This window comes from Caloenas nicobarica, chromosome 12 (genome assembly GCF_036013445.1).
Source record: "Caloenas nicobarica isolate bCalNic1 chromosome 12, bCalNic1.hap1, whole genome shotgun sequence".
NCBI classification, from domain to species: Eukaryota; Metazoa; Chordata; class Aves; order Columbiformes; family Columbidae; genus Caloenas; species Caloenas nicobarica.
In genome coordinates, this window is record NC_088256.1 from 20,000,001 (window position 1) to 20,023,861 (window position 23,861).

General features: G+C 55.1%; 3 protein-coding genes across 3 annotated transcripts in view; all 3 read left to right on the forward strand.

Moving 5' to 3' along the window:
• The window catches only part of PRPS1 (phosphoribosyl pyrophosphate synthetase 1), a 13,050-nt gene extending 12,604 nt beyond the window's left edge, over positions 1–446 (forward strand). The window contains exon 8 of the mRNA XM_065643191.1: positions 1–446. This exon is cut by the window's left edge and continues 1,568 nt beyond it. The gene's annotated coding sequence lies outside the window, so the exon portion shown is untranslated.
• Positions 447–5,765: 5,319 nt separating this feature from the next.
• On the forward strand, positions 5,766–7,195 carry LOC135993554 (thymosin beta-15A homolog). Its single transcript, XM_065643495.1, has 3 exons — positions 5,766–5,803; positions 6,184–6,288; positions 6,687–7,195. The coding sequence occupies exons 2-3, from the start codon at positions 6,189–6,191 to the stop codon at positions 6,722–6,724; spliced, it is 138 nt and encodes a 45-aa protein (XP_065499567.1). The 5' UTR covers positions 5,766–5,803; positions 6,184–6,188; the 3' UTR covers positions 6,725–7,195.
• Positions 7,196–16,475: 9,280 nt separating this feature from the next.
• Positions 16,476–22,452, forward strand: RAB9B (RAB9B, member RAS oncogene family). The gene is made up of 3 exons (XM_065643328.1): positions 16,476–16,512; positions 18,142–18,210; positions 19,064–22,452. The coding sequence occupies exons 2-3, from the start codon at positions 18,150–18,152 to the stop codon at positions 19,702–19,704; spliced, it is 702 nt and encodes a 233-aa protein (XP_065499400.1). The 5' UTR covers positions 16,476–16,512; positions 18,142–18,149; the 3' UTR covers positions 19,705–22,452.
• Positions 22,453–23,861: the final 1,409 nt, after the last annotated feature.

Below are 23,861 nucleotides of genomic sequence, written 5' to 3' on the forward strand. Positions count from 1 at the left end.
GGAAAAGGGAAAAGAAGGAACTTGAAATGACTTGCTAGAGTAACTAGCATGCCTTTGAGAGGCTGGGGTGTAAGTGAAACTAACTGGAAAACTTGGTTAAGATCTAGGGAAGTACTTTTTCAGTTGTGCCTTTTACTGAAGACTTCTCTCCCTTCCTACAACTCCTGTCCTGTGGCAACATTAACAGTTCTATTACAGTTTAGAGGGTTTTTTTTTTTTGTATAAGAATTGGTGTTCGTCTGGAAAGTGTGTGTTTCTTGCTGCTTTGCTTCGCATCCTGCACTGAGCTCTATCCAGAGTCCAATTCCTGCCTCCTGCACTGGAGCCCCCAGTGCCCCGAGAGCCCAGAGCTGGGACATGGGAGCAGCGCTGGGAGGATTTTCAGCAGCATTTGTGTCTAAACTTAAGACCTGATGAAGGAATTAAACTTTTATTTAAAAACCATAGTCTCAAGATGATGTGCATCTTCTGAGTTGGGTCACTTGCAAGGTAAATCGTGGAGTGATGTTATTTGGAAGGGATCTTGGGAGGTCATCTGGTTTACCCCTCTTGCAGTGGGGCTCACTGGGAGGTCCAGCATGGAAGAAGCAGCTTGGGGCCAAGCTGCTTTTCTTAGTTGGAAGTGGGCTTTTTGTCTGTACTTAATTTCCTAGACTTAAACTGCACTACCACCTCTAACAATTATCTTGTACTGTTCAATTATGTATCGGAGCAGATCTGTTCACATAATGTCCGGGCAGGGGAAAACCTGAATAGTTTAGCAAGTACAGATGGAGAATGAGTAAGTTACCTTGCACAAAACTAATGATCAGAGGCAGCAGGATTATGTCCTGAGAAGCACTTGTTCTAACTAAACTGTGATCCTTTCTCATTGCATACTGTAGACTGGGAACGTATAAGTCAGAAAAATGAGATGGCAGGTCCAGAGAAAGATCTTTGGCCTTGCAGTAGACTTCCGGGCCTAGATTGAACATTGCTTCAGGAACATGACCATGGCCTCAGGTAGACTTGCTGAGGATCACTGTTGTCATTCATCTGTTATTGCAGTACTGGTCAATGAAAAAGTGAACTGGTTTGGGTTGGGGTGTTTCTTCCCCCCAGATAGCTGGGGGTGAGTTAGGAGACTTCACCTTCCTTAGAGAAGAAACAGAATGAGCTTTACAGCCAGAAGTCTGTACAAAGGTGACCATTGCTCTTGATGTTCATATACTGTTTTCTTAGTTATTTAATAGAACCTGGGGGTTGGAGTGGGGGAAGGGCACAGATTTAACTGCTGCATGACAGCACTGTGGCTCTTAAAAGGATGGGTGATACACAGGGTGTGAGAGCTGTCCTGAGGAGGTAAAGCACTTCTGCTTGGAAACCTCCTTCAGATCAGATGGGCTGGACATCCAAAGTTCCTTCCCTAAATCAAAAAAAAAAAAACTTTCTAATTACTAAACTGATTTTTAGGCAGGCTGTGACTGACTGTGCAGAAGTGACTGTTGTGCTATTAGAGCAAGTATGGTGCCCTTTATTACATGCATGTAGTAGAATTAGAGTGCTCTTTGTATCCAGGACAGTCCTGGAGGTAGCACCAGGCAGCCATGGGAAGGGTGTCCCTTCACTGCAGTGGAGGCTGGAGGTGGGAATGGCAGAGCCCCAGGTTCCTCCAGTGTCCTCCAAGTTTGGGAGCGATGCAGGGATGTGCATCCCTCAGCCCAGGCATGTTTGGCTCCAGCAGTATCAGTCGTGCTGTTTTGAGCTACCTGCTGTGGTGGAGGTGATTGATTCTCCAGCCTGTCCTGGAAAGCATGCAGGGTGCTCTGGAGGTGAATTGTGTGCTATCTTCTCAGGCTTTCTTCACAGCTGCTGAAGAAATACTGTAGAAAGCAAGTGGCTTTCTAGGGAAAAAAAAAAAAATCCCAAGTGGGTAATTTGCTATGTCGTTGCTGGAGTGTGGCTGCAGGGATGCAGGTGCTGATCCTGCCTGCTGTAAAAGCATCAATCAACAGACTCTGTCTGGCCCAGCTCACCTGTCTTGGTGGCTGAAGCTAACATGCAGGAATGCCTTAAGCCACTGTGAAAGCTGGGCTTAACCATTTGTGCCTTGCAGGCATCAGGACTTGTCTGCTGTTTGGAGCAAGATGAGACACGTCTCAAGCTGCTCTCGCCAGCAGCTCCCTCCTGCTGCTTCTCCCTTTCCTTACTAGTGTATAGATGATTTCTCAGCTCCTGGAGTCAGTCTTTCTGGGATCTAGAGAAAGCAGGAGCTTGCCTTGCTGCTCTTGGGCGATGGGAAAGGCCTGAGGGTTAACAGAAAGCCCTTCTCTGAACTGCAGGGAGCAGCAGAATCCACAGGAGGAATGAGCCCTGAGCTAAGACACAACAGGCCTGAGTGTCCTGGCTGCCTTCCTGGGGCTCCCTGCTCCTGCCTGGGTGGAAAGAAAGGATTGTGGCAGGAGGCTGTGGTCAAAAATGAGCAGGAAAAATTAAACTGTGGAGTGTGGGGACTGGCTCACAGCTGAGCAGTGGCGGCTGGAGGGGGCTCAGGTCCTGGGTGGCTGTGCTGGTGCCCTGCAGGCAAGAGGCTGAAAAATCCCCTCTGATCAGATAGAGAAAACCTGCTTCATCCTTCCTGTAGAAGAGAATGAAGTGTTCCTGGAAACGGCCATCAGCGAGGCCCTGTCTGGGCCCTGACAGCCTTGTTCTGTGGAAGATTTAAAACCCATCTAAAATGGCTGGCAGTGGTTCTTCTCTATTTAGGGTCGGGACTGGTTTTGCTTTCCCCCTGTCTGTTGAAGCCTCGGGTTTTGGTGTGGTGGGTTTTTTTTTGTTATAAATTATTGAAAGTAGAAATACCAAAATGCATGAGAAAGAAGCAGGTTGTGCAGTTACAGGAGGCTTTAAAAATTTGTCGGGGGGGGGGGAAAGCTCCTTTCTTGTTCTTTGTGCAAGATGGGTTTTTAAAGTTCCCCAGCAGCCGCCCCACACCTTGCCTGCTGGAAGTGCAGAAGGTCGGCTGTAAAGCTGCTCTGGCCATGGCTGCTCAGGGCAGCTCCCCTTCCCCTGCCTGCGCGGCCACCGCGTCAGCTTCGTGCCCAGACAAAGACCCTGGGGTTTGCAACACGCTGCAGCAACGAGGAGATAAAACACAACGCAGGGGCTGCGCCGTGGCTGGGGTGGGTGCAGCCGAAGCTGGTGAGGGGCTGTGAACAGGGACGATGGGGACCAGGTCCTCTCAAAAACGCTGCAGCAGAGCGTGCGGCATCCGCAAAGGAGAAGCTGCAGAGAACAGGCAGGGAAAGGGGGAAGCTGGGGGGAAGGCGGGCACAGCTGGAGTGTGAACGGCAGAACACTTGTCTGACTATTTGCGGAAAGGCAAAAAGCATTTCCTGCTTTCATTTTGAAACTGGGTGGGATTTTTGCTTCCTTTTGACTGTGCAAGAAAAACGAGCCCTCTCTCAGGTGGGAGCGGGCTTTGTGCTGCAGGGTGGGCTGGAGCGGTGGTGCTGAACGCAGCCCTGCCTGGGCTTGCTGCTCCGGGCTGTGGCAACCTCCAAACCTGGCTGTGCCGGAGGGCAGCAGCACCAAATCAAAACTGCTTGGGGAGCAGCCTGGCCGGGGGCTTTGCCTGCAGCCTCCTCCTCAGGCTGTTTTCCATCCAGGCTTCTCTCACAGTAAGACCGTGTCTTAGGGCCTGGCCTTAGATCTTGGCCTCTGCCTTTTCTGCATACACCAGCCATCGACGTTTCTTTGATTTGGAGCGCACTTGCTAGCTAGAGGGGGAAGGTTCCTGTGTCCTCAGGGCTTGCTGCAATGGGGCACCTCCGGCCAAGACCTGCTGTCTCTGGAGAGCACCAAGCCCCCCCCTCCAAAGACGGCGGTCTTCTAGCTAAAAAAACCACAAAGCAAATGTTTCCTCCGCCTTGCTGGGGACCTTCTCTGCAAAATCTCTGATAAGGCTGGAGAGAAACCCGGCGGCTGGCAGGCTGGGAGGAGGTGGGTGTGAGAGTTGCTGAAGTGCAGCTGCTACCCCTGGCACTCTGCCGCAGTTTCCTGCTCGCCACGACGCCGGGATCTCTGCAGAAGGGTTTTGGCAAGCCTGCCATGGGGATCAGGATGCCTTTTATTTTTTTAATATCCTCATTCCCTTCAGCACCTTACAGGACCCTCCTGCAAGGCCTCCCAGGCATCCTGGCGCTCCAGCCGCTCTCCATCCTGGTGGCCAGCGTGCAGGTGTCCCCTGGGCCACCACTACCCTTCCCGGCTGGGAACAGGTGGGCTGCTTGCACTTACACTCAGCTTTTTCCCCCCAAAGGTATTTTTTTCCACATGCACACCAGCCCATCTGGTCTGTGCTGGCTGCCCTGCAGACTTTCTATACCTGGGCCTTGCTACAGCCAAGCGAGAGCATGGTCAGCTTCTTGCCCACCCACGCTGCTGCTTTAGTGACCAGATCTCCCAGGAAGTGCCACGGCTGGACCAGTGCAGCCACGGGTTGAGCGTGGTGGGAAAGCATCTCCCACAGCTGTGAAAATACAGTGCTATTTTTATCCCAAGGGCTTGCCTTCTTCAACAAGTCCTGCTTCAACAGGGTGGGTATGTGTGGGTTGGCCAGTGGCGGGTGCGTCGCTGGGCACACGTGCAGGTCACCTGCTTCTGGGGAGGGTTTGGGGCTGGGACAGTGGCGCTGGGGTCACCCACTCCCATGGGGACCATCTGGCTGCCCCTCACGGCCGGGGATGCTGAGGGGGTGCTGGGGGGTGTAGCTGGGTGTGTGTGCTCCTGCAGTGCCTGTGTGCGCACACGCAGTGTGTGTGCGGGGTGCGTGCAATGCACGGAGTATGTATTGGAGACTACACGGGGTGGCTGTGGGTGTGCACAGGGTGTGTGTGCACACAGCGGGTGTGTGCAGGGCTGGGGGGGTGTGTGCAGGCTGGGTGTGCACAGGGCTGGGTGTGAATGCGTGTGTGCGGGGGCAGTGGGAGCGGCGTTTGTGCTCCCTACAGCGGTAACACACGCACTCACACACACACACGCTCATTCACACACACGCTCATTTACAAACACGCGCTCGTTCACATACAGTCATTCACACACACACACGCTCGTTCACACGCACACGCTCATTCACATGCACTCCTTCACACACACACGCTCGTTCACACGCATTCACACACGCACACGCTCGTTCACACGCACACGCTCGTTCACACGCACTCATTCACACACACACACGCTCATTCACACACACACGCTCGTTCACACACACACACTCGTTCACACGCACTCATTCACACACACACGCTCGTTCACACGCACTCATTCACATGCACACGCTCATTCACACGCACACACGCTCGTTCACACGCACTCATTCACACACACGCTCGTTCACACGCACTCATTCACATGCACACACACGCTCATTCACACGCACACACGCTCGTTCACACGCACTCATTCACACTCATTCACACTCACTCACACTCACACTCATTCACACTCATTCACACTCATTCACACTCATTCACACACGCGCGCGCTCACACCCGCCGGTCCCCGCGGGCGCGCGGCCCCGCCCACCGCCGCGCTCCGCCCACCGCCGCGGGGCATCTCGGGAGCGGTAGTTCTCCCGAGGGCCGCGCGGCCGCGGCAGCCCGCGGACGGACTACATTTCCCAGCAGGCTTAGCGGGTGGCGGGCAGCCAATAGGCGCTCGGGCTGGGCGGTGGCCGGGGTATATAAGGCGCCGCCCCACGCCGGGCGCTCCATCCTCACCTGGCAGCGCAGCGGAGCGGGACAGCGGCGCTACATACCGGGTACGGCGCCGGCTCTGCCGCCGCGGGGCTGCCGGCGGCTGCGGGGTGTGCCGGGGAGGGGGCTGCACGCAGGGTGGTGCGAGGAGGGGCGCCCATGGGCGGGGGCTGCGGGCGCGGGGGGTCCCGGTGCGGGCGGGCTGCCGAGAGCGCGGCGGGGGAGGGCGGGGAGGCTGCCCCGGTGGATGCGGCCGCCGGCGGGGCACCCCGGGTGGGCGCGGGGCCGCCGGGAGCGGGGCGGTGGCTGGGGCGGTGGCGCGCCCCGCCCTGCGCTATTGTCCGCGGCGGGGGCTGGGAGGGGGCTCGGGCGGAGGCTGCTTTTGTCTGCCCGTCCCCGGGGACCTCGGGTGACCTCAGGGGTGTGGGGGGGCCGGGTCTCGCAGGCAAAATGTGCGACAAGCCAGACCTCTCGGAGGTGGAGAAATTCGACAAGAAGAAGCTGAAGAAAACCAACACGGAGGAGAAGAACACGCTGCCCTCCAAGGAGAGTGAGTACAGAGCCGGGTGGGACCCCGGTGCCTGGCTGTGCAGGGAGCGGGTGTCCAAGGGTGCTGATCTCACTGCCGAAGAATCCAGTGAAGAGGTGGAAAACTGCTGACTGAGAGATGAGGGGTTGGGGTACCGCCCTCGGGGGCAATGGGCGTGATCACCCGTAGGGCTGTTGCTTCAGGGCTTGACTTACCTGAGGAGAGGTGAAGGGAGGTGCCCACCTTTCCGTCACCTGTGTGTGTCTCATCACCCTCTGACTTGAAGAGTTTGCCTACCCTGCTTGGGGTCAAACCATTAAACTGGGCGCCAGGGCCTGAGTGATTGCTCTGCAGCCTTCTCCAGTGGGTGTTTCCACAAAAAAAGCACCCGATACTAATGGACCTCTCTTCTTTTGCAGCTATTGAGCAGGAGAAGGAGTGTGTGAAGTCTTCCTAGAGCGAGATGACCTGGCAGGAAGAGCTACCGCTTGATTTTTTTTTTTTCGTTGAATTAAGTCATATTTTTAAAAAAATTCATCATGTACATGTATAGAAAACAGCTGCATCACCTAACCCACTGTCCCACCTTGCTGGCAGCTTTGGCGGGTGGGGGGAACAAAACATGGCCCTCTCAGTCCATCAATAGCCAGACTTAACCCCGTCTCTGCTGCTCAGCCAACTCCTCTTGACAGCACTGGTCTTGCTTTAACACGGTGGGGAGATGAGCAAGGGCGGTGGAGGCTCCAGGGGACAGGACCCTTCTGCCTGAGGGAGTGGGGATCCTTACTGGCCTGGCCTGTGGCCTGGCTCTGTCTTACATACTCTTCACTGATGGTGTTCTGTAGCCTCACTCACAGTTTTTTGGTTTTTCTGGTCTTCCTTGGGGGGAAAAATAAGTTTATTATAAAATAAAAAAGTAATGACCTACTATGGCTTGTGGCTTCTTCCCTGGCAAAGGTTCAGGCTGCAGCCTGGCTCTCCCCAGGGGGTGGGAAGGTGTCTGGCTGGTGTTGCTCAAAGGGCTTTACGGGATGGTTCCCTGCAAGGCAAGTCTAGCTTGGTGTTTGTGTAGGGCTCGGTTCCTGGTGGCCTGGAGGAGACCAGAGCTGGAAGCATTGTTTGTGTGGGGCTGGGGACTCAGCTGGCTGATGTGTTCCACCAGCAATCCCACCACCATAGTGGTTTCTTGGTGCATCTTTAAGTAGAGGCTGACCTGGGCCTTCCTGCCCACCTGAAGGCTGTCTCCTGCTTCAGAGAGGTTGATGTCCCCTGACTAGAACATCACTTGTGGAGCTGGGCTGGCTCCTCACCTGCACGGCTGGAGGTTCATGTGCTTGCCATGTGAATGCTGGCCTGGGTCCTGCTGGCGCTGTGGCCAGGTCGGCTCTCTTCTCCCAGTTCTCAGACCAGAACCCTCCACTCACTGCCTGATTCGGTCCTTCTCTTTGCCTTGAGCCAACCCATGCCCTTGGTTGCTGGAGGTTTTTACAACCTTGTAAGGATGGATTAATGCAATAATACAATAGGGCACTTGGATACTCTCTTGACTGATCCCTGCCATGCAAGAGTGGAGATCCCTGTGTCCTGCAGCACAGTGTGGGCAAGGTGGAACTGGGATCTGACAGTACACACAGGACTATGCTGAGGCTTCCTGGGTGCTGCCAGGATTTCCTCACCTCCACCCGGCCTGTGGGGTCACTGAACAGGCTGCTTGTGGAGGAGGTGGAGGCAGAGTTGCCAACTAACAGTTTTGGCCCGTGTCCCTAGTGAGCCTGGTCAGCTGGAGAGGAACACAGGGCTGTTGTGCCTGTCTGGACACGGTGCCTATCTGCCCAGTACCTCCACCCACGCTGCCTGCCAAGGGCTGCAAATAACATTGCTTGTGTGGTTGCAACTGCCTGCACCTCCTAAAAAGCAGAATCGAAAGAGCTGAAGGTAAGAGGTTGGTGTTTGTATAATGCGCTGTCAGGGCAGCATGATGGGTTTTCCATGAGGTGAGGGTGGTGAGGAGTGATGCTGAGGCCCAGCTGGGGCTGCTGCTACACTGGGCTGAGCACTGGGAAGCTCAGCATGTGCTAGGGTGGCTGTGCCCCCTCAGCACCCTGAAGTCCCCAGGGCAGCACCCTATCCTGGACGCAGGAATCCTTTTCTCAGTGCCAGGGTGGCAGCTGGGCCACTCAGCTGGCGCCAGGGCCGCTTGTTGCCCCGCCAGGGCTTGTGCCTTCTTGGTGGTGGTTTCTCTTGCCAGGCAGGGGTGGGCTCTGTCCTGTGCTGGGGAAGGAGCAGGAAGCCTCTTCAGACCCTTTTGTGAAAGCAGAAGGTAGAAAAGGTCACATCAGTAAGAACTGGGCTCAGGAGCAGCAGGCAGGGCTAAAGGCTGAACACCTTCCTGCTGCTTCAGCATTTCCCCTTCCTGCAGAGATGCTTTGCAGTCCCTTGGCCACTTTGATGCACCCAGGCTGGGAGCTGGGTCAAACCCAGAGGTAAAGCCAGCCTGAGCCCTTTCTCTGTCCCTGAAAGCCAAAGCGTGAGCTGAACCAAGTGAAGCTTTTGCATTGGAAACACAAAGTGGCAGAGCTGATCCCCTCTCCTCAGTGGGGATTTTGGGGACAGGGAGGTCTCGGTGGCTGCTCCTGACATCACCCCAGTGCCTCTCCCTCCCACACATTCTTACTCATGCTGCAAAGGGCTGCTCTGCAGGCATGGAAAACCACCAGTCGACTTATCTCTCCCTGAGTCACTCAGACTTCTGCAAGGTCACAGCAGGAGTGTCTCGTCCCGCTGTGCTCACAAAAACCTCCCCCTCACTCTATGTTGCAGCAGAGAATTTGCCCAGGGGTGCTGAGCACCCCAGGTGCCTGCCAACTGCCCAGCCCCTTCCTATGGGGCCGACTGGTTCACCAGCCAGGGTGAGGGCTGCGGCTCTGCTGCGGTTGCTCCAAATGGCAGGATTGCTGGTGCCAGGAGCTAGCGACACTCCAGCATCCACCCCAAGCCTGTGGAACTGGCCCATGGGACCACCTGGCTGCATCCCGGGGAGCTGTGGGGTGAGAACAGGGGTGCTGATGCACCTGGTTTCGGGTAGTGGCCACCCTGCAGCAGTGCAGGTTTAGACGTGGGGTTAAGCGCTGGCACAGCCGTGTCTGTGCCTCGAGGAAGCTACTCCAGGGGCTGGCAGCCCTGGCCTGGCCCTGGCGACATCGGGTTGGCACTAGGGGCAGCTCCCCAGCAAACCCATCTTGGTGGGTGATATGGCTGATGTGGCTGCGTCCACCCAAAATGAGGGCAGCCCAGGAACTCCATGCACATCCCTGCCAGAATGTTGCACAGGGAAGTACCGGACACATTGCCCAAATTCTGTATCCTCGGGTCTGAGGATAAAGAGAAAGCCGTTTTGCAATCCAGTGCTCAAAATGTCCCTCTTGCCAGAGGATTAGCCAGCAAGGGGAGAACCGTTACAGAAAAGCCCTTTATATCAAGTTTCCCTCCCTCCCTGCCCTGGACCTTCCCTTTTTCACGCATGGGCACAGGGCCACCAGCGGTGTGGGAGGCCAGGATGCTTGCCAGCCTGATGTCCCCTGGAAACGTGGTGGCTTCGGCAGCACAGGCTGCCCCAGCAGCCACCCAGGCGTGGAGGATGCTGTCCCGGGAGCTGGACCTTCTGGGCAGGGCTCGATGCCACCTTCCCTTACTGAGAACCAGGTAAGTTATATATGTCAGCTGCTCCTGGTGAAATTTGTCTCTCTCCCTGGCCGGGGCCCATCCCACTGCTCCCAGGGCCGTTTCCTCCCGCCGATGATGGGGTGGTGAGCTGTGGCAGATGCTGGGGAGGAGGGAGGAGGAAGCTGAATCACCGGCAGGAGGAATTTGGGCAAATACCTGGTGATCAGCAGCATGGGGTGAATTCAGATCAGGGCTTGAGGTTGGGATGGCTTTCTGCCCCCACTGCTGCTCCATCACATCTGACTCAATCAGGAGGGGATTCGGCCCCATGTGTGCTTGTGTGGAGGATCATAATGGCATTTCTTGCAGGAGGTGCCTGAGTCAGCCCGTGCATGGCCCTGCTCTGGGCAGCCCGGTGTCCCCCTCCTGCCTGCCAGGCTGTGGCACCCTCCGTGCAGCCCACAGCACCGTGCTGGTTTGCAGCGTGGATTGCCCAGAGCAAGAGAGGCTTCTGCACACCGGCAGCCGGGATTTCCCTTGGCTGCTCTCCATCTAGCAGTCCCTGGAGCTGTAGCAGAAAGTGGTGAAAGCCAAGCGGTGGTGGTGACCAGTGCCTGGGGCAACTCCTGGGTTTGGACGGCAGAAAATCGCCAGCCCCAGACAGAACCATGGTCGGTCGAAGCAAACACCTCCTTGGAAGGTGTGGGTTTATCACCAGAGCAAATGGGGTAAGGCAAAGCCAAGCTGAGCAGCTGGGCAGATGCTGCAGCTTCCCCACGTGCAGGTCCACTCCCCACACCCCTGGGGAAAACGTGTCACCAACTCGGCGTCACTCGGATCAGCCTTTCCCAGCCAGGTCTCCCCTGCTTGGGTGGACACACTGCCGAGCGCAGAGCCCAAACACCTGATGCCAGAGAGGGGACAGAAGGGACAAGCTGCCAGGGAAAACCTCTGCTGGGAGTTGCTGGGGAGGATACGTGTGTCTGTGAGTGCACAGAGGTAGTTCTGTGTTTGGCAGTAAAAGGGGAAAGCAGAAGAGACTGAGTGGTAATGGGGAAATGAAAGTGTTGTGCGAGCTTGCAACCACGGTCCTTTGGGAACGGAGCTGATGGGAGGCCACCACGCATGTGAGAGTGCGCGATGTGGCACTGAAGGTCAGACTGTCCCCAGGGGATCTCCAGTGACCCATGGGGAGGATTAACAGACAAGCTGTCCCTACTCCATGGCAGGGAGCAGCCCTGTGCTGGGGGTTCCTCGTGACTATGGGGCAGGAACGCCACTGTCCCTGAGCAGAGGGTGCAAAGGCACCAGCACAGCAAGCCAGGCACCCCTGGACACCCACACCAGTAAACTCACCTGCGGGCTGCCACACTCGGCACACCCAGACTCCTTCCCCAGCAGCAGAGGTTATTGCTGCTCTGGAAATAATGTCCTGCAGGTCAGGTTTACCAGCAGGAGCTTACTCATCCCCCGCCAGCCAGGGCTCAGCCCTAGCAATTAACGATGAACCAGGAGCGCTCAGAGCTTCCTCCTTTCTCCTCCAGGGCCCCAGCGAGAACCGAGCTCCTGCCAGCACCCCAGTCTAAATAAAGCTGGGGAGTTATGCACTGAGCCACCCTGCACGCCGCTGCGTTCCCTGTGTTTGCTCAGGTTGCTGTCAGCGTGCGGTGCAGGTGGGAGCAGCTTTGCCACCTGCCTTTGCCAAGAGCCAGGCGTGATGCTGATGCCTGGGGCGCTGAGCCCTTTGGCGGCTCACAGCCCGCTCCCGAGAGCAGACAGGATTAAATGCTCATTTCTGGCCCCCGCAGCTGCATTCTGCAGATTCTCACAGGCCTGCGGGGCTGTGCTGGGAGCTGCAGGAGCACGTGCTCCTGTGGGGGACACGGCTCCGGTGTCATGCGGCAGCGCCTGCACTTGTGCCTGAGCCGGGGCAGCTGATGGAGGAGAGGACTGCTTTATTTTAGGAAGCAGCTGGCTCACACAGAAGACATTGTTTATCATCTTTCTTCCCCCTGGTGCTTTATTACAAAGGATTATGGCATGAAAAGCCATTTCGTTCCCCTGCTTCCAGTGCATAGCCCCCACTCTGTGATTTATTACTCTCCATAGGGAGCAGCTGGGGTTTGGCACCCCGGGGAGCTGGGGAGAGACAAGGTAAGGGCTCAAACCCGTGGCAGTGATGGCAGCAGGGATGTATTCAGGCACCAAGACTGGCCGGGGTTTGCCAGAGGTGCCCAGAACTGCTATTGACTGCATGTGTGCCTGCATGATGTGAAGAAACCTTGAGGGCTGGAAAAACAAAATCAAAGCCTTTCTGTGGTGGGTGTCACCTGTGAAGTGACGTCGCTTCGCTTCATGTGGACAAGGCAGAGGTCAGTGTCCTCTGCCCAGGGACACTGCTGTCCCCAAGCCCGGGTGCTGGCAGAACTACGTGGTGTCGCAGCTCCAAACCTGCCTGGATGAGTCTCTGGGGAACCATCCTGGTGCCTGCGGGGAACACGAGCCAGGCTGGGTGCAGGGAGCGCAGTGCGGTGTACGAGCTGGGCACGAGGGGTGTGGTGCAGGATACGAGCTGGGGGACAGCACGGGAATACTTCCTTTTGCCGCTTCCCCCAAAATCACCTGCGGGCAGGGTGGAGGCACCTCCAAGGCAGCAGCAGGAGCAGCTTCCCTGCAGCCCTCTGCCCAGGCACTTTCCTTGCCAAGAGGCAGCTGGGATGCCATGAGCCCTTCTGTCCTGCTCCTCTGTCCCTGCTGCCTTTGCTGCGAGTCCCCGAGCAGAGCCTGCTGCAGCGGGGGCGAAGATCCCCCCAGGAAGACCATGAGCCGGCGCCTGCCAGCCGCCTCCGTGGCTTTCCAGGAACCGGCACAGGAGCGATGGGCAGCAGATAAGTGTGTTGCAACAGATGCCTCCTGCTGTCTCAAAAAACCCCTACCCACATCAGGGTAAAATGACAGCTGGTGCTTCCTCCTATGGTGCTACCTGCTCTGCCAGCCTGTCACCTAACACGTCCCTGATAACCGGGCAAGGGGCTCCAGGGCCGAGCTGGGGATGGGTGAGGACGAAGGCTGTGGCGGTGGCACGCAGCTCAGCTGCTGCCAGCCCTGGGGCTGCGGTGGAGCTGGGACAAGCCCCCGCTTGCAGTGTTCTGTCTCGGAGACACAGTGCAGCAGCCCAAGCACGTTCCTCTCCTTGCTGCCTCTCCCACGGCACTCCCAGCTCAGCAGGGAGGGACCTCACGGGGCTGCAAGGCAATTTGCCTCCTATCAAATTTTCCTCTTGTCCCTGCCAGACCTCCTCAGGACAGTGTTCAGGCCATGTCCCCACTGCACGGCCACACAAGCTGTGCCAGGTTGCGCGGCCAGGCTGTGTCACTGCACCAGGGTGGCAGAGCCATAGGGCAGTGGCTGCGATGCTCTTTGCAACCCATCATGCTATGGTTAGTCTCCCCAGAGGTCTCCTTTCACTTATAAAATGCATTTTCCCCCAAGATACTGTATTTAGTCTGGCTGAGACGGAGTTAATTACCCCCTAGTAGCCCTCATAGTGCTGTGCTGTGTGTTGGTAGCTGAATGGTGTTGATAACACACCAGGGTTTTGGCTTCTGCTGAGCACTATCTCGCAGCATCGAGGCTCTCCAACATTCCCCCCTCATCAGTAGGCTGGGAGTGGGCAAGATCTTGGGAGGGGACAGAGCCAGGACAGCTGACCCAAACTGATCAAAGGGATATTCCATACCATACATCATCTGCTCAGCAATAACAGCTAAGAGAAAGGAGGAGCGGAGGGGGCATTCATTACGATGATGTTTGTCTTCCTGAGCAACTGCTATGCCTACTGAAGCCCTGCTCCCTGGGAAGTGGCTGGACATCACCCGCTGGCGGGAAACAGAATAAATCTTTTGTTTTCCTTTGCTTCTGCGCACGGCCTTTGCTTTTGCTTTGTTAAACTGCCTTTATCTTGATCCACGAGTTCTTTTCCATCTTATTTTCTCCCACCCCATCCTGCTGAGGGAGCAACTGAGCAGCTTGGTGGGCACCTGGTGTCTGGCCAAGGTCAGCCCGCAGCAGATGCCAAACAGGTTGTCACCCAGCTCAGCAAGGCAGCCAAGCTACACAGCTGCCGGTAGCCAAACCTGCCCAGGCACATCCCTGCTCAGACAGGCAGGTGACACACCAACAGCTCTCTGCGGCTCAACCCCGGGGGAACATGGGGGCCCCTTGCCCACTGGCACCGTCAGCTGGGGCCACTGGCCCTGTGGTGTCCTTGGCCACACTGCAGGGACATGCTGCCCCCCTGAGCCCTGCAAGCAGCATCCTCAGAGGCTTCGGAGTTGGCCAGCCCTACTTGAGATGGTCCAGGGCATCGGGGCACGGCAGGGTGCTGCTGCAGAGCACCGTGCCCCTCTTGCCTTAGCAGGATGTGTCTTGGTGGCTCCGTCTCACTCAGGAGGTCTCTTGCCCCTCCTGGCCTCGGTATTCTTACACGCTAAATTAGATCTCTAATAAATAAGTAATGACAAATAATGGGATTAGGCAGCTGCCAGGCAAAGGGAGTTGGCAGGGGGAGGCGTGCCGTGCTCAGAGGCTCTGACGGTGCGTGGCCCCGGCAGGGCTGGTGCGGAGACCCAGGCCGGTTCAGGGTGAGCCCCAGCTGGCAGCACAGGCTGGGTCTGCCGCCTGCACCAGTAGCACCCTGTGCTTCTGTCCCTGGTGTGGGCGCATACATTGATGCCCCAAATACTTGCCCAAGGAGCATCCTCATATTCCCCAGGCTCCCCTGCCACCCCCTCCTCACCCCTCTATGCTTCTCTGTTCTCCGTCTCCTCCAACAGATCACTGAGGCTGGTATTACTATAATCCCTGTTCTAATTTAAATCCTTGTCTCCTCGTGTTTTTCTGGCAGGGAGGAGGGAATTGATATTCTTTTGTGTCACCCCCTCAGCACTGGTGCTGGTGTCGGGTTTGGACAGCCAAAAAGACCTGGTGTCCATGTGGGGGGGTCCCTGCTCTTATCCCCGCAGGGAAGGTGCATGAGGCATCTTGCAGCCCCCAGCGAGAGGTGTCCCCAAGTTTTGGAGCTGTTTTGGAGCTGTCTCTGGGAGGGCACCAGGCACTGGTGGGAAGAAGAGCTGACAATACCTGAGTGGGGGGCAAGGTGGCTCCTGATCCCCAAAACCCTCTGCAGCCACCCAGGATTGTGATCTCCCCTTCCCTCTCTCCATCTGCCCTAGCCTGGGGTGACCTCACCGCTATTTTTCCTTTCAACCATCTGAAATATTTTTATTTGCTGTTTTTCCCCAGAAACCTCCTTTAAGACATTCTCCCTCCTGGTCTCACAGGTTGAGGGGGGGAGGCCGCATTCCTTCAGGCAGCTGCCAGCCATTTGCCACCCTCAGCACTAAATGGGGGATCGGGGAGAAGCCATTTGTGGTATTTGTTAATTTATCTCTCTATGTCCCGCTTGCACAGCAGCTGGGCTCCCATAGACGGGATGAGGGACAGGCCCCTGAGCACACCGCAACAGGCGTGGGGGGGACGTGTGGGGCTGGGGACTGCCACCGCTGCTGGCCTGCGGTGACACTGTGTAGGGGACCGCATTCCGCGGGGAAGTAAATGGCTTTTTGTGGGGATGGTGCCGTGGCCTCCGCTGCAAGTGGCATCCCCGGGGTGAGGGTCCCGCTGTGCCTGCCGTCCCGGCAGTGGGGGGGCAGCAGGGAGGTGGCGTGGGGACAGCGGGGAATGCAGTGACAAAAGTGGGGTACTAGAGATTTAGGTATTGAGGTACTAGAGAGAGTGCAAAGGAGGGTGATGAAGCTGGTGGGGGGAGTGCAAGAGTGCTGGGAGCGGCTGAGGGAGCTGGGGGTTCAGCTGGAGAACAGGAGCTGAGGGGAGACCTTCTGATCTCTGACCTGCCTGAAAGGAGCTTGGAGCCAGGGGGGGTCGGGCTCTGCTCCCCAGGAACAAGTGATAGGACAAGAGGAAATGGCCTTAAGTTGCACCAGAGGAGGTTTAGGTTGGATATTAGGAAAAAATTCTTCACAGAAAGGGCTGTTGGTCATTGGAACAGGGTGGTGGTGGAGTCACCATCCCTGGAGGGGTTTAAAAGATGTGGAGATGAGGTTCTTGGAAACATGTGTTAGTGCTGGAGTTAGGTTAGGTTACAGTTGGACTCGATGATCCTGAGGGTCTCTTCCAACCGAAATGATTCTGTGATTGTAAAAGCGGGACAGGAGAGGACGGCAGCGCCAGGGGGGGCAGTGAGGGCCAGGCGGGGCCCAGCGGGGTGGCGGGCGGCTGGCAGGAGGGGGCGCTGGGGGGTGGCGGGCGGCTGGCAGGAGGGGGCGCTGGGGGGTGGCGGGCGGCTGGCAGGAGGGGGTGCTGAGGGGTGGCGGGCGGCTGGCAGGAGGGGGCGCTGAGGGCTCAGACCCGCCACAGCGGCGGCAGCGCCCCCCGCTCCCGCAGGGGGCGGCGGGGCGGGGCGGGGCCTCGCGCGGCCGCCGCCGCCAGGGCGCGTGCGCTGCGCCGGCGCGGGTCGAGGCGGCACCTGCGGGCAGGTGGGCGGTGGCGGCGCGGAGGGAGGTAAGGGCGGGCGGGCCCCCGGCACACACACCCCACACCACCTTCCCACACCACCCTCCCACACCACCCTCCCACACCACCCTCCCACACCCTCGGGGCCGCCGGGCCGCCCCTTGTCCCCGGTACCCGCTGCGGGGCTGCGGGAGGCCGCGCGCATCCTTCGGGCCTGGGCTGTCGGGAGGAGCCGGGCCCGCCGCGCCGCTCTGATCAGCCTGCGGGAGGGGCTCCGGTCCTGCTGCCGGGCCGGGGTGCCCTCCGAAACAGCTCGCGAAGGGCTGGTCGGTGGAGGCAGGTTGCGAACAGTGCTGGTGAGGCGGCTGTCGCGGCTGTGTCATGTTTTGCCGGCCGGCTGCTGGCCCGCCGGGCTCCGGAGCAGCCTGGCACAAGCCGTTGGTAATTTTTAAGCTGTCTGCGAGTCTCTTGCTGACAAACCGTTTCCAAATGGAAACTCTTGTCAGGGCTGATGGCGCGTGTAAGGGGGCAGGGACCGTCTGAACCCCCTCAGCAAGGCCTTGGGAAGGGAAGAGCTCACCTGCTCGGAGGAGAGTTTCCCAAAGCCATCGGCCCAAGGGGGTTACACTGCAATTCCTGTTTGTCTCTTGTGGAATTTGGATTTTGCTCTTTGTTTTAGAACCGCGGGGTTGCACGGATGCTTCTCAGATGTGGTGGAGTCACCATCCCTGGAGGGGTTTAAAAGGCATTTAGACGAGGTTCTTAGGGCCATGGTTTAATGCTAGAGTTAGGTTATGGCTGGATGCGATGATCCTGAGGGTCTCTTCCAACTGAAATTATTCTGTGATTCTATGTCCCGTGGCCCATCAAGTTGGCTCAGCCCTGCTTGGTTTGGGGTGTTTCTACGCAGGGGAAGTGAAATTGGTGAGCCTTTAGTTAGCTTCTGTACTTTCCACAGAAGTTAACGTGAAGCAGAAGTTTCTGATTTTGGCTTTGTGGTGAGCACGGGTTGAAAGAGCTGAGAAAAAGAGCAGGAACTAAGTCAAATGGGGTCCCATGCAGATAGTGCAGCAAGTGTTTTTTTTGGCCTGGAAGGAGTAGGAGTGCTGAATGCTCCTGGTTTGGGTTGGATGGAGGTTGGTCTGGTGGTGTCGTCACTCCATGCCCACACCCTTCCCAGGAATGTTGGTTGCAGGTGTAAACAGGCCAGATCCTGTCTCTTTTCATGCCAGGCTCTCGCCAGCTGGCTCACTCTTCTGGTTGGCAGATTCGGGCACGTGTTCAATCCTCAGATCAGATCCCAGAGTGTGTGGGTAGGCAGGCCAAGCAGATCAAAGCTATTGACGTCCCCTGGATTGAGGGGAGTCATGGGTTACACAGCCTGTGCACTCATGCCAGGGCTCCTTCGATTTATTCTTTTCTTATTTTGGGCTTAGCATCCATAATGTACTGGCTCTGCCCTGGTCAGAAATGGGCTGTGTTCCATTTTACTTAGGGCAAGGGAAATTCTCTCCTCAGCACCTTGTCTTTTCCTGTTTTGTTCCAAATGTCAGTACTGCACTTTCAGCTTCCTAGAGCTCTGCTGTTGTTCTTCCAGCCTGGGTCAGCATGATAAATTGAAAAGCAGTGCACTGAGTGCAGCTCTGGCAACCTTGCTGATTGATATTTGTTTTTTAGTGACTGTTATGCTGGAGGAAGGTGTTCCCTGGACAGTCCTGGAGACAGAAGCACTAATTTCTAGAGCAGGTACAGTACAAACAGCAGCCAAACAAACCTCTTATTCCCTGTCAGGCCTTTACATCTGCTTATGGAGTGTCCCTGGGAGGGGGCAGACTGGTTGGCACTTGGCCTTTGTCTTGCAACTGCTGACTGAGGAACCTGTGGTGTTGGGGTTGTTGCAACGTGAACTTGCACCTGTGCCCTAGCAAACTGGCCTGCAAAAAGCATTGCCAGAAAAGAGCAGTGGAGAAGCTGCATCTCTGTGCCTGGGAAACCCTTTCTGAGCTGTAGAGATCACGCACAGAAAACAAGTGCAGTTCTACGGGTAAGGCAGCGCTCTTGGGATGATTAAGAATTGGTTTGCCAGATGACTTGTACTGGTGTGAGGCCTGTGCATCTTTTACATCTTTCCAATACAGTAAGCCAGATAGGAGATATCATTTAGCTAGTTTTTGTATAGTGGAAATGAAGGCCTGGTGACAATGATCCCTGGTGATTTTGCTATTTCTGTGATAGCCTGAGGACACAGAGCCAGGAGAGATGTTTAACTAGTGATGGTATATTTAGAAAAACTAGACAAGCTTTCAGATAGAGTTTTCACCAAAAGTGATGTAATTGATACTAAACTCTCAACAGCTGCTCTCCCCTTGCACTTAAAGTTGTGACCTGCTGCTTCCATTTTGGACCTGGTGAAGGACTTGTGTGCCTGAAAGCTTGTCTAACTCCCAGCTCTAATCTGTCTAATAAGAGAGATTATCTACTACATACAAAATTTGTTCAGAAATGGGAATGGAAATACCAGATTGTGTTGTTCTGTGTGCAACTTTCTGCAGAATCCATGAGTCAATTAGCTGTTTTGTACTATTTCTGAACCCTACAGATTGCCTTGGTACTGCACCCCTCTGTCCTGCTGCAATGAGTGGGAAGTCCTTGCTCTTGAAGGTCATTCTACTTGGGGATGGTGGAGTTGGGAAAAGTTCCCTCATGAACCGGTACGTCACCAACAAGTTTGACTCGCAGGCTTTTCACACGATTGGTGTGGAGTTCTTAAACCGGGACCTGGAGGTGGATGGACGTTTTGTGACCCTCCAGATTTGGGACACTGCGGGACAGGAGAGATTCAAGAGCCTGCGAACACCCTTTTACAGAGGAGCGGACTGCTGCCTGCTGACCTTCAGCGTGGATGACCGGCAGAGCTTTGAGAACCTCAGTAACTGGCAGAAGGAGTTTGTCCATTATGCTGACGTGAAGGACCCTGAACACTTCCCATTTGTAGTCCTGGGCAACAAGATCGACAAACTCGAGAGGCAAGTGAGCACGGAGGAGGCCCAGGCCTGGTGCATTGAAAACGGTAACTATCCGTACCTGGAGACTAGTGCCAAGGATGACACCAATGTGGCAGTGGCCTTCGAGGAGGCTGTGCGACAGGTGCTGGCAGTGGAGGAGCAGCTAGAGCACTGCATGCTGGGCCACACCATTGACCTGCATTCCAGCTCCAAATCGGGGTCTTCCTGTTGTTAAGAGTGGCTGCTGCTTCGGGAACGTCACTCGAGCTGGCGGCTGCATCGGAACAAGCGTGGGCAGCTCTGGGGCTCTCTGAGGAGTGGCCACAAGGACAATAGGTGCTTTGCTCACCTGGGGAGTTGTAGCTGCACCATCTGAATTCTGGCTGGAGTTTTTGGGCACAGAGCATGTACCTGCAGGAGGGAGCTGTTAAAAGGGCATGTGAGCATAGTCCTGCTTCCATCTCTGCCTGTTTTAGCAGGTTTAAAGTCCTTTAAATTCTCTAAAGACAGTAGTGATCTAACCTGTACCAAGAACTGCCTGCAGAACAAAGCTGAGAATGCTCTAGACATTCTTTGAAGTATTTCAGTCCTGAACTCAAAAAAAAAAAAAAAAAACAAACCTAGACCCACTAAACTCATGACCTTACTGCCAAAGGAAAGTCTGCTCAGCATACTGAAGTAAACCTGTTGTAGAGACTCTAGCCCATGCGACTGTGAGAATGCTAAATGCCTGAGTGGCTGAGATGTATGTATCTGTTGTTTGGGATAAGTGCACTGTCCCCTGAGACTGAGTGGTGCTGAGAATTGTTAGAGCTCTGATCTGAAGCAACATACGAAGGAGGGATGGACCACTGTTTGAATGTGGCAGCATCACTTCTTTGTAGCTGCCTATCTCTGGTCTGGTTTTCTAACTTCATCTTGTATGAGTGTTACTTTGTGGAGGGACTGTCTGCTTCTTGTTTAGTATGTTTCCTTGTCTCTTGTGGAGGCTCAACACCAAATCTCACTCCTCATACTTTGAAGCCCTGGATGGAAACTATTATGTGGACACTTGCTGGGTCCTGTCAAAGGGTTTAGAGTTACTCAGGATTTCAGAAGATCTGAAGCATGAAGCTTCAGCTTGTTTCTGTCACAAGTAATCGCTGTGTCCAGACGATGTGCTCCAGCAGACCGGATGGTAGGTTGGTGGGATGTCTCCCAGGTGTGCGTGTGGCTGGAGGAGTCACGCGCAGTCAGCTGTTAAATCCACTCAGTTTGCGAGGCTGGTGACCACTGTGCTTCGTTAGCTGGCGGATCAGCATCTTCAGTTGCTTTAGCAGGGACGTTCCCATCTGGATGCTGCAAGATAGAACCATTCCCATTATTCCCTGTTGTGTCAGGTGCAGTGCTGCTGAGCACAGTTGGCTCATGCCACTGTCCTGGTCTTTACTGCCTGATGGGGAATCTGGTACCTTTTACCTGTAATTCACATGACAGATTTTACTGGTAGAGGATGTCCACTCAGTTAACTGGCCTTCGTTAATGGCGGCTGTGCTCAGTCCACTGGGGAGAGAGCCCCACTGGTTCCCCCTCTACGCAAAGTGGCTTAAAAAGTGGCATTGGAGGGGGCAGGGAACCTTCCAGAAAAGGACACGAGGCTTTGCTGATCCCAGCCCTTGCCCCCTGCTAGGTGTTGGTCCCAAGCTATCTGTGTAGCAAAGAAGAGTGCTTGCTCACTGCTGTCTTTACCATTATAACCTCATGTCCTGCAACCTCCCATGCAAGCATTTGTCCAAAATGATGACTTTGCCCATCAGCACACAGGAGCCTGCCACGGGGAGAGCTTCCCTGAGTACGTATCCGCTGGCTGCTGCATGCAATTCCCACTGTGATGAGCTACTGGATGGTCAATTCTGTAGCTCAAATTGAGCAGCCTCATGCTGCGCTGTAGAGCAGGGCACGCTCTGCCCTCGTGCTGGCTGGCGGCAGCTGATCCCCGTTGCTGAGCAGGCTCTGAGCACGCAGAGAGTCTCCTGGGGGAGCTCGGGGTGATCCTGTCCTCCTCTGCAGGGCAGCCATGTGCGGAAGGGACTGAAGCTTTAATGCAAAGTGCTTTAGAGGAGTCTGATTTCCAAACAGGGCTGAAGACTCGTATTCATAGGGATAGACAGGGAGTGCTCGCAGTCTCTGGAAAACCAGGTCCCTTGAGGTATAAGAGAAAGCTCTGCCTCTGTAGGTGCAACAGATTTTTACAGGATATTATTGTTACTGTTTATCAATGTCTGACCTCTCCAGGCCTCTAGATTTTTCTTCAGTTTAACATTGCTTGATATTTCAAGATGCCAGATGCTGTGACCTGTGTTCTGATTTACATCTCCAAACAGACACGTTTCCCCGGACCCGGTTTGTGCAGGAGCCTGGGGTCAGAACAGGCTCAGGTCCTGGTGAGCTGCCTGGCCCTGTCAGAGGGGCTGCTGAGGGAGCTCCATGTAGGCAAAACTGCTGCTTGCCCAGCGCGGATCTCATGGGATCTGTGTGTGAACTGATATGTCCTGTGGGAGAGGGCAGAGGCTGAATAAGCCACGGTGTAGGAGGCAGGGATGCAGCAAGCCGTTCGCCGTACCCCAAGTGTGCGTTGATGCTGATAGCTGAAGCTCAGTGTCGTTGTGCACAGGCTGTGCAGACAGTGTATATTGCCAGAGGGTGTTACGTTCCTAACAGACATCAGATCATTGACTTTTTTTAAGAAAAACCTAGTTTGTTAGGCTTAGGTGTTTTAAAAATCCGTTAACAAAGTATAGTATAATATATTTAAGTTGTTTAATTTATTTTAAATGATACGCACAATTTCCAAAGGAACCAGAATTTTCAACTCTTTTTTGCAAAGTTCCATGCCAACAGCCATCCCTTACTTGTGTCCACTCATGCTGCTGCGGTTGTTGCTATTGCTACAGAACTGGAATTGTAGAACCAAGATTCTACCTTTGTTTAAGCAAATAAAACATGGATGTATTCACCTGAATTGAGGAAGTGGCTCTGCCTTTCTTGGTTTATCACAGTTCAAATCTGCTCCTGTTCTCCTGAGGAATGTGGAACTGGGTTGGTTACAGCATCTGGCAGAGAGAAGTCACTGAGGGATCGAAGAGGTTGGTCATCCCTGGATGTACCTAGCAAGACGAGTAGTTGAAGGAATATAACTTTAACCTGCTCGATGGATTCAGCTGGTAATTGTCTTTTCAAGAATGTATCGGAAAACACTTTCGTAACAGAAATATTCCACGTTGCATCCCTCTGTCACTACATTTTAATTTCCAGCCTGGGCTCTCAGCAGCAAGCCAGCCACTTTCCTTTGATTTCTTCCTGCAGCCTTGGAACGGGTCCCTTGGGCTCCAGGGGGTTGTAACCAGGCGTGATTTCCACAGGATGCTGAGACAGAAATCGGCATATGGGGAATCTTCTCTTCCGCTGTCCTGCCAGGATGGTCACTTATTTTGGGAGACTTTGTCTGGGTTTGCGGAGTCCATGCCTGCTGTTTCTGTTGGCAGAACCTTTTAGTTTATTTTTCTCTCATGTCTGCTTGCCTATCCGCACTTCCAGAAGCGGTGTAGGGTTTCAAGTCCTTGGAAATTTTGCATTTTAAATGCGGGCTGGAGCATCTGGAGTCCTCCAGCATCTTATTACAGCCAAATACAGCTGAAATCCAGCAGCCAACATGACCTGGTGGGAGATGGTCCCAGCCTTAGAGGAGCTGCGGGTGTTGGGTGAGGCCATCTCATGTCAGTGAGGATCTGTCTGTTTGAAACCATCGGAACCACTGACTCCTCTGGTGTGAGATGTTTGTGAGAAAATGTGGGGCAGAAGTGATAATAAGGCTGTTCCCTCATTCCCCGCTTTGCTGCCGCAAGCAATAGCAAAGGGCTGGGTGGGTTTTGTCGTGGGTTGTGCAGTGGATGAATCCCTGGAGGGCGAAGAAGTGTCTCCAAAGCAAAGCAGTGAGCTGTTTCTGTGTGGAACAAATGCTGCAGCATATCCCTGTGTGCTTGCAGAGGAGGAAGAGCAGCGAGGAGTCTCCTGGTCCCATCTAACCCTCTCTTCCTCAGTCCTCTTGAGGATTTTGCTACTCTGGGTCAGGTAGTGCAGATGTAAGGCTGTGCAGCTGTTTGGTGGGCTGAGGATATTGGAATCTTCTCTGGAACAGCTGAGGACCCCTATGTGGATGCAGGTGCCCTGGGGTTGCTCTCTGGGTGCCTGAGGCTGCTCGTGCACTGTGTGTTTCCTGAGTGCAGCTCCTCCCTGGCTCCTCACAGCAGTACAGCTGTAAGGAAGTTTATGGGAACACAATCTCTGGGGACTACATGTTCTTGCACATGTTTGAGGATGAGCAAAAATATAGAGAGAATCTAAAAACACCAT